Source organism: Sinocyclocheilus grahami, unplaced genomic scaffold (genome assembly GCF_001515645.1).
Source record: "Sinocyclocheilus grahami isolate Dianchi unplaced genomic scaffold, SAMN03320097.WGS_v1.1 scaffold818.1, whole genome shotgun sequence".
NCBI classification, from domain to species: Eukaryota; Metazoa; Chordata; class Actinopteri; order Cypriniformes; family Cyprinidae; genus Sinocyclocheilus; species Sinocyclocheilus grahami.
In genome coordinates this window covers 74,652-84,609 of record NW_015505997.1, presented here as the reverse complement: position 1 = coordinate 84,609, position 9,958 = coordinate 74,652, and the positions used below count along the sequence as shown (strand labels likewise).

The 9,958-nt window shown below is 39.1% G+C and overlaps 1 protein-coding gene across 1 annotated transcript; it reads right to left on the bottom strand.

Moving 5' to 3' along the window:
* Positions 1 to 479: 479 nt before the first annotated feature.
* LOC107562331 (protein FAM78A-like) lies at positions 480 to 9,800 on the bottom strand. Its single transcript, XM_016246963.1, has 2 exons — positions 9,077 to 9,800; positions 480 to 1,737 (listed from the first exon to the last, which is right to left on the bottom strand). Exons 1-2 carry the CDS (start codon positions 9,367 to 9,369, stop codon positions 1,212 to 1,214), a joined length of 819 nt encoding a protein of 272 aa, XP_016102449.1. The 5' UTR covers positions 9,370 to 9,800; the 3' UTR covers positions 480 to 1,211.
* Between the last annotated feature and the right edge of the window lie 158 nt (positions 9,801 to 9,958).

The window sequence follows — 9,958 nt, the reverse complement described above, 5'->3', positions numbered from 1 at the left end:
GTGAAATATTATTACAGTTTAGAATAGCTGTTTTCTATTTGAATATGTGTTCAAATGTAAGTTATTGCTGTGAAAAAGCTGGATTTTAAGCATCATTACTCCAGTCTTCAGTGTCACATGATCTTCAGAAATCCTTCTAATATGCTGATTTGCTGCTCAAGAAACACTTCTGATTATTATCAATGTTGAAAACAGTTGCGCTGTCAAATATCTTTGTGGAAACCTAATGCATCTTATTTTTCAGGATTCACAGATGAATGGGAAGTTCAAAAAAACTGCATTTATTTGAAATATAAATCTTTTATAACATTGTCTCTTTTTTTACTGAATAAAAGTATTCATTTCTTTCTTTTTGATAGTAGTGTATCACAGTATCCATAAAAAAGAAGGTATTTTCTTTATCTTTTCACATAGAAAAAAGTCATTCTAAATTTGAATAATACTTCACTGTTTTACTGCATCAAATAAATGCAGCCTTGTTGAACAGAAGAGACTTCTTTCAAAAACATTTTAAAAATCTGAATTATTTCTAACTTTTGAGGTACATTATGGTCATATCTGTAGTACTGCCTTGAAAATAATGTCTAGTTCTTGTGCAGAATTGTGGCCTGGACATGATTTTCTCAGCGCATTCATTCGGGAACGACACGTTTCTCCTTTCAGCTTCTACTGATGGAGTTTGATTTGAGGAGCAGATCGATGACGAGAGCAGATGCAGCCTTTCACACGCATCTCATTCAAACACCAGGAGAACGGATCGTTTGTGTATTCGCTCTATCGATTGGCCACGACGTCTTGACACTGACTGACACCGCAAATTTACATGTAGTAGAAAAGATATATTTTTGGACTCTCGGCTCTTGTAAAACACACTGGAAGTGGCTGGTTGACGGAAAACTAAAACACTGAAGCTCCTGCTGAAAACACTGAATGCATAATGACTGTCCTCGTTTGGTTGGGTGTGCGCGGCGGTCATCGCAGTCCCGTTAGACCACGACTAACTGGGTCACATCCAGTGCAAATCTACGGACAGGTAGGATGTGCAAGGTTTACTGCATTGCACTCGGTTTAAGGCGAAACGTTTGCAGTGAAAGCAATGTAAACTTAAGGCAGCGTGAATCGATGCTCTTTCCGTTCGTCCGAGACGTAATATTCCCACTTTGTCTTTTTGCAACGGCGTTTAGCACAGTGATTCCCGACCGCTTTTGGTCTCAGTGTTTGGGAGGGATGACCACCACCGGCTCGCCCGTCCGCGGTCGCCACATCAGTACCTGAGCGTCATTGGCGTTGGGTTTGACCATGGCGTTGGACGGGATGGCTTCGTTCTTCCCCAGCACCTGCGGCTGCTCCTGCGCGATGGGCTCGCACAGCCTGGCTCTCTGTCCCAGCGGCTTGTCGGGATCCACCTCGATGTGCAGACGCATGCGCCAGCGCACCGTCTGCAGCACCAGGATCTCGCCCGACACTTGGTTGATGGCCACCAGCCAGGTGGTGAAGCTCTGGTCCCTCCAGATGCTGCTGAGCATGGGCACGCTGCTGTCGCTCACTGGGATGCCCCACGTCACGCTGGGGTAGAAGTTGTCGTTCATGCTGACGGTGAACTTGGTGTCCTTTTTGGTGGGACCCACGATGGTGCAGGTCTCAGTGGTGTTGCCGTACCAGGGGTAGTTGACGCCGTCCGAGTCGCTGATGGCTTGGATTTTTCCATCTCGGAGATCCGGCAGCTCCCAGCTGGACCTGCGGGAGACACTGGAGGATGAGAGCGTGAAAACGCGAGGGACTCGGGTTGAATGAAGCGCGCTGACTCTAGAGAAACCAGAACACTGGTTGCCAAAGGCGAGAGATGCTTTTTATTCCAGCACTTAGAGGAAGTTAAACATAGAACGGGAATGTGAGTCTGAGCGTCCATCAAAAGAGACCTTTGATAAAGAACAAACACACACATCTCTTTCAGCTCCAGCGAACACAAGCATCATCATCTAACTCACACGGCACATCTCTGCCCTCGTGAAAATGAAGTGCACTTCACTGTATTGAATGTGCACTTGTAGTGTACTTCAAATTATAAAGCTTTATTTATACAAATCTGTATTTGCATTTAGTATAGTAATAATAAAATAAAAGACCACTTAAAGGAAGGCACTTTTCTTTACATTATAATCCTATGGAGTAAACTGTGTTTTCAAAAAAGTCCTGAGCACTTTTTAAAATGCCACCTCCGGCATCTTTTTTCTGCAGCTCAGAGCGTCTTTTCAAGTTGAAAAAAGTTAAACTTTTCTGAAAAAAACGCCCTACGTCAAGTGCCTTTTTGACAGCTGGCCAATGACAAGCGAGTGGCGAGTCAAGAAAAATGGAAAAGATAGCCGGTAGATTAGTTCGTACTAGTTTCGGAGCACAAGGAGTTATATGATATGAGCACAAAACTGTATCTAAATTAGTCTAAAATATGCAGCAAACCTATGCATCATTCAACTGGAGCTCCTGGACTAAATTGTTTTAAGCACCATACTGTTTCCTTCCCCGTATAATGTCACGCACCCACAAACATCGTTGTGAACCGACATTCTTCTCCCCGTTAACTTCAAAAGGCAACACAAGAGCCAACTTTTTACTCTTTCTCGACATTTCTGCACCATATAGCGCTAGGCTACTGTTGCAGCTGTTGTTATAGCAACAAAAGATGCCCTCCGCTGCTATTTGTAACCAAAACGCTGCCAGCTTTTTATTTTACAAAAAAAGCGCTCTTGTCAACTTTTTCTTGTCCAAAAAGACGCCAAGTGTGAACACCCTTAAGTACACTTTTAAAAAGTATACATTATAATAATGTAAAATTAAAAGTTTTGAAGTATATTTTAAACAGCGTTAAGTGTCGAGATCGAATTAGATTCTGTTTTTTGCTTCCATGTTAATTTCTGTAATATTTATTCGTTTTTGTTGTTTTTAAATGTCTATATACAGTAGTTTTTCATTTTTAATTCAGTTTTAGTTATTTTAGCACATCAATTTAAACTAAACGAAACGTTTTTTATAATTTATTTTATTTTAGTTAAGAATTTTTTTATGGTTTTAGTTGTAATTAACTGTTATTCAAATTGTGTTTTAACTATAGTTTGTTAGTAAATATTACATTTAATATAATTTAAACATGTAGCACTTTACGTTAGTGTCCTTGTTATACACCTTACATGTACTTACTATAGTAATAACAGTAAACCTTAACCCTAATCTTAAGTATATGTTGTTAATTAATATTACTCGATACTTAAAGGTGCAGTAGGAGATCTTGGAAAATGCTAACTGTAGCCTGATAGCACTGAAAGCAAACGTCCCACCTTCCCTGCAAATCGCCTTCCAAAGCCACACCCCCTGAAGGCATATACGCACAGCCCAGATGACCAGAGACAACATTACTAACTGTACTATAAAGTTTTCTCACCATGTGTGAATGACATGTGACGTATTGTAGTAAAGTACTACAATACCAGGAAGGAAGGTCAGGTTCTTGCTCTGTCTGCAATAGCGTACGTGAACGCGCCGATGACGTATCCTGTCTGCGCGAACAGGGTGCGCAGAGGTATGTATTTGCATACACATGTTGACACGCAGGTAGGAAAGCCTCTCATAATGTTCGGACCAAACATTTTGATTGGACGAACATTTCTTGGTCCTACGCCTTCTACAGAATATATAACTACAGATAAATACATTTAGACCACTTAACTTGATTGCTATCAGAATGTGAAGAGACTTTCAACCAGCATAACAAAAATATTTCTGAAGACAATCACCTATTGTACCTTTAGTTGTATCCAACTATTTTCCTATGCGCTAATTATGAGAGTAACTTCCATTAAACTGTAAACAATCAGTAAAAGGTTCACTTTATGAATGCAATATAATAAGCATTTTTTTAAAACTGTGTACAGTGAGGTGACATTATTGTACTCACCCTTCAACCTTCACCTTAAAAGTGTAAAAGCATTAACAAATTATTTTCAACACACCATGATTAAGGTCTAACTGAATGTAATGTATTCAGGCACTTAACTTCATGTTAACTGCAATTAAATGAAAATGTATTATAGTTTAAATTTATATAAAATTAAAATGAGCTGAAATTTAGAGTGCATTTTTACCCACTTAAGTAGGACATAAGTACATATTTATGTGTAATTTCATAATTCCTTCTGTAGACTTTATGGAGAGCAACAAGCGCGCAGCCATCTTTAGAATTGTCTTTGAACTGCAGTTTTTTTGCGGTAGCTCAATAGCATCGCTGTTGAAGAGTAATTATCTTGTGAAGTGGATTTACTTTTTGTAGAACAAATAAGTAACAAACGTTATCACGTGCATTGTAATGTTTGAAGCAGACATCATAAATGACAGCAGACTGGAAAGATTTTAAAAAAGGAGTTCAATCATAAATTCATACAGTCTTTCCATGCTGTGGAAATACAAATGGAACCGCAGTGCTGAAAAGGGGCGGAGCTACATATGGTCTGTTGTCTTTGAAATATGGTTAAACTACTGTGAATGTACTGACAAGCATTTATGAAAACCTAAAACATACTTTAATTTCATTTTTATTGAAACTAGTATGTCATGTATGAAAATATATTTGTAATTACACATTTGTAATGGTGAAGCGGCAATTTAGTGCATTTAAAGGTCATTTTAAGGTCTCGTTGTACAGTGTAATTATTCACCTTTTTCCTATGAGTCTACTGCGTTTTAGATTCTGAGAGGCACTTGGGGTTTGGGGACGTTCCACTCAAAATGACTGAAACAAATCATTTCAAATCAAGGTTGTGCTTCAAATAATCCTTAAAATCTAATGCTTTAAAATGTAATTTTTCCATGACTAGTGACTAGTCCACGGAAATAGTCAAGCTTAAGGGGTTAAGTGTATTATTTTGTAAGTACTCTTTTTAAAAGTGTGCTACAATGTACTTCTTTTTTCACAAGGGTATAGGTAGTATATAATTAGTTCACCTAAAAAAGAAAGTTCTGTCATCATTTACTCCATCATTTGTTCCAAGGCTGTAATGTGGCTGTTTGGATGAGATTTGACTTCAGTAATAATAATGACACAATGTGCATGTGTTCCACACACAAAGCATGATATGACGTGTCATGTGAACTACATTTATGATCTTCAGTGTTTATTCGGCAGTTTTTGAACTCAGCAGAATTCATGCTTTGTGTAAAAGAGCAGCGTGAACATTCTGCTAAACATCTTCGTGCGTGTTTTACAAACGAGTGACAATCACACGTATCTAAAGTGTCAAGGCGGTGAGCTGATGATCACAGATGTCTGATTGGTGTGATCTGTGCCTTTAAGCAGTGAAGGCAGCGATGCTGAGAGCACAGCCGCTCTCAATGACCTTCACCGAAAAGCAGAATCAGCACAGACGCAGGTGACAGCGGGACAAACCGCAGAGCTGCCGGCCTATCGATTCCCTGATGCAGGAAAACCGTGACCTTTCTCCCAGAACTCACACCTCAGTAGCAGAGCATCATGGGAAAGAGCCACATGACATGAACACACGAGGGGCTTTGATTATCGTCAGGGGAATAAGAATAGAAACCCTTCGAGTATGTGTGAGTGAGTGTGTTTATGCTGTATGCACCCAAATGCCCTCATGACAAAATTGCTCAATATTCATATTAAATCATGTCTAATGTGAGTTATTTATTGGGTTTACATGTCCTCAAAAACTTTAATATAATGAATATAATAACCAGTATACTCAACTTACATTGAATGATACATTTGTTTGGTGTGTAAAGCGTTTGTTTCATTGGAACATCACTCAATTTGCATGTTTTCATGCATCAGCTTTTCATTTAATGGATTGTATAGATCAAAACATATATTTACTCAGTTATCTACTTGAAATACATGTATATGAAACTCAAACTTACTATGATGGGTTAAAATGATGTAGTTAATAATCATACATAACTGCTGGTATTTTGCCCAGCCGTATAAGTACGTTAGATGTAGGCAAATTTATGTTAACAGCACGATTTACTGACAACATCAGATTGATCTCTGACACGTCAACTGATGTTCTCTGGAACGAAACGACGCACTTCAATGCCAATGGAAAGAACCACCGTTGAGTAACACGTGGTTTCCATCTCAAACCACCATCAGTTCAGCTCAATACATGACAGGAAACATCTCAAACAATACAAACCTGCATCTTTCAGTTCACCTCAGAAAATCAACCATTTAAGGCAAGATACAGGCAAAAACACTGCTTTTCATGCACTGGTCGATTTTAAAGGGGTCATATGATGCGATTTCAATTTTTCAAAATTTTCAATATTCTTTATAAAAGTTAAGAGTCACCCACGCCTACCTAAAACGGCTCGTTCTAACACGCCCCCACATATCTACCTCACTATGTGGGAAGATTTGCATAACGCCGCACAAATGTTCAGATGTGTGCAGCACATTTTATGGAGGACTGTTTACTGATCCTGGGAGAGTAACGTTAGACTAAAATGCCGGCTATTCTGACTCACAGACTGTAAGTACGTTTTCACTTAAAGGATTTTCCACTGATGATTCAAACGCGAGTTTTGGGCAGTGTATAGTAGCACTTGTTGTTTGTAATTTCTCTGATCACAAATGCAGACAGAGTTTTATGTTTACGCGGCGCGATGCAATGCAACGGAACGCGTAAAAAGACAGTATAAGTCATTATAATCAGTAATTATGTCCCCACTGGATGCAACAAATGCCTTGTTTGTAATGAGTTTTAATGTTTATGTCTCGTCGCTCCGGCCGGGACATGGCATCAACAGTATGGTGAGGGGCGTAACATTTCCGTCACACGCGTGAGGTATTCGGCCAATCAGAACGCATTGGATAGCTGGCCAATCACAGCACACCTCGCTTTTCAGACCGATGAGCTTTGTAAAATTCTACGCGTTTCAAAAAGGTCGGGCATAGAGGAGAAACAATAATGTACAGTATGTGGAAAATAATGTGGTTTTTTTACTTTAAACCGCATAAACACATTTCATTACACCAATTACACAAAATAATGTTCTTTTTAGCAGCATCATATGACCCCTTTAAGGCTATTTTCCGTCCAAATCATGTCTTCTTTCAAGCTAGTCGAAAGAAAACATCCAAAATAAACACGTCTTTATTTTATTGCACTTTATCTCTTTCAGCATAATTCAGCTTCAATCCATATCTTTAAGGAGTCATTACATACACCAAACTTTATTCTGAAGGGTTTTATTGAGTGGTTTGTTCATACTATATCATTCACGCTGACTTATACAAGATTTTACTCCTAAATACATATATGCATATTTCATTAGATAATGCCTAATTTACATATGTAAGCATAACATTTCAGAAAACCTATAATACAAAACAATTGTCTTAATGTACTGTGATTAATCAACTGGGGAAAATATAGTGAGATCTATTAATTAACATTTTACACTATTTACCTGGTCTGTCTTGCCTTAAATGTACACTTTACTGTGGTCTTCATGTAAAATAATAATCTGGAATGATCTGGAATTCATATAATCACGCGATATGAGCAGAACAGACGGTGAAGAGAGAATGTGACTCAAAAATTACTTGATATGAAAGTGTTTTCTTGTTTCCTGAGTGTGTAAATATTCGACAGGACTGGCGTTATCAGGCCAGAACAGCAGCTGAAATATCAGTCGAGAGCATTACCACGCAATTCTGTGAGCGTGCTTGAATGTAAAGATCCTTCAGATGGACTCGGGTTTGCTGAAATGTCATAGAAACCATTTTTGCTTAGAAATTGCTAGTAAATTTCACAAATAATTACCAAAATGTTGAAGTATAAGGACTGGAATGGTATTTTCCTGTGCATGTAGCTACTCCAATAACCTTTTAATTAACAATTTTTTACACTGCAACAGGAACAATTGGAAAATTGCAGAGCAAACTGTCCCAATGCTGTGATATCCGCAGTAAATGTGTGCATGTCACTTTACCGTCTGCAGTAAACGCCACTTTCAAATACATTCTTGCAGTTGTAAGTAAAATGCAAAGACCTGTTGTAAAGGATATGATGTCATCGACTTACAAAGGAAGTGGAACTAGTGATTAAACAATGAAGTATTAATGTTGAACGGCTGCTTTTACAAGTTTAACGTCAGTCATTCCGTCATTTATTTTAAATGCATGATCATTTCTGTGCTCTTGTTTCCAGGAATATGCGGAGGCTGAGCACGTGCAGTCTCCAGATATCTTAAGACACCGAAGGGTTTATTTTTTGTTTCATACAGGAAATAGGGCAAAGTGTAGTCTCTTCAACAGGAAGTAGGACAAGTGAAACCTCAAACGGTATGCAGGCTATGTAATGTCACCTCAAGCACATACATGATCAAATTATCACGCTTTACACTCCACACGGTCAAAACGACGAGTTTAAGATGATCCTACATGCTCATGTCTGATTGCCACATTGGTTTGACTCTAACGTTTAGACATTGAGACTTTAGATTGTGTTCTGCATATTTGAGCTTCTCAAACGATGTTCATCTAAACAGGTGCAATTTGCACAAGAGCATGTGCAATTCACAAATAATGCTGAACATCTGAAGACAGGATGCTTTTATGACTTTGTAATTACTGATAATAAACTGTGTTATTGTTATTATCGTTTCTGGTTACACTGTCCTTGTTACAGTGAAATTATATAATTAAGTACTGAAGTACAATTAATGTACTATACACTTAGGGTTAGTTGCATGCCATTATGCATTATTTACTTTTGTTAGCAAGTGCATGTAATGTGCAACATGAACAATAAAACATGCATTTTCTGTCATTTCTCTTAACTAAAACATTTACCATGGCAAGCAAAGCTTCAGCTAAAAGTTGCTACAGCTGTTGTTTCTGCAGTACAGATGTAGTAAATTGTTATTATCCCTATTTCTGTCATTATAAATGTATAAATACATACAGTGCAGTGCAATACATGAATAAATTCATGTCACGTTGAGCTTTAAAAGGCAGACGGTGTGATGTGAAGCCTTTGTGTTGAGTGTCAGATATACTTACATCCCTTTGGATCCGTATTTGTTGTAAAACTCCATGTGGTTGCACGCCTGGATCCAGCCGACCGTCCAGCTCTCTTTACCGGCCACCGGCGGCACCACGACCCTGGCGGACGCGCGGAAATGCGGCGTGCGGTAGCGCAGCACCACGCCGGAGGACTCGTCGATGCTGGTGGGGTTCGAGTCGATGGAGGAGTTCACCTCCAGAACCACGATGCTGTCCCGGAAACTCTTGGGTTTGCATCTGATGCTCTGAATGCAGCCCATCACAAGCAGCACGAGCGGCCAGCAGAACATCAACCCTCAGAAGAACGCACACTATACCCACTGTGTCCCTCAACAGAACGCACACTACACACTGACCCTCAGAAGAACGCACACTTCACACTGAACCTCTGAGGAACGCACACCAGACGCCGTCTCTCAGAATAACGCGCACTAACGTTACTCTCCCTCAGAAAACACTAAACGACGCGTCGCGGTGTCGCGTGAGGACTAGAAAAGGCGTTTCTCATTAATGACAGCATCACGTTATTTTGTTGAATAATAAAAAAAAATAGATCAAATGTTCGTCAACTTTCCGTCATTGGCGGACCGTTACAACACATAACGTTCTCCAGTCATCGTCAAAACGGGCATTTCCGCGTCACAACTCTCACAACATTGCTTTTAGATTCAAATAAATAGGTTAAATCCATCCGCTCAGAATACTGCTGGCATTTTGTACGCAAAAAAAAATAAATAAATAAATAAATTCTTCAACTACAAGCGCGCAAAATTGCTATAGACGGTTTGGGTATCAAAAGTAACGCTGGAAAAGTGCTTTTTTTTTTTTTTTTTGCAATGAATATTTACATTCCGTGAGTTTGTCCTTGAGGTTCAGTTG

Bases quoted from the DNA above. Each gene is read 5' to 3' on its own strand.
- LOC107562331 (XM_016246963.1), bottom strand. From the start codon at position 9,369: ATGTTCTGCTGGCCGCTCGTGCTGCTTGTGATGGGCTGCATTCAGAGC. The intron at 1,738-9,076 runs GTAAGTATATCT...TGTCTCCCGCAG, and splicing joins AAATACGGATCCAAAGGGAT to GTCCAGCTGGGAGCTGCCGG.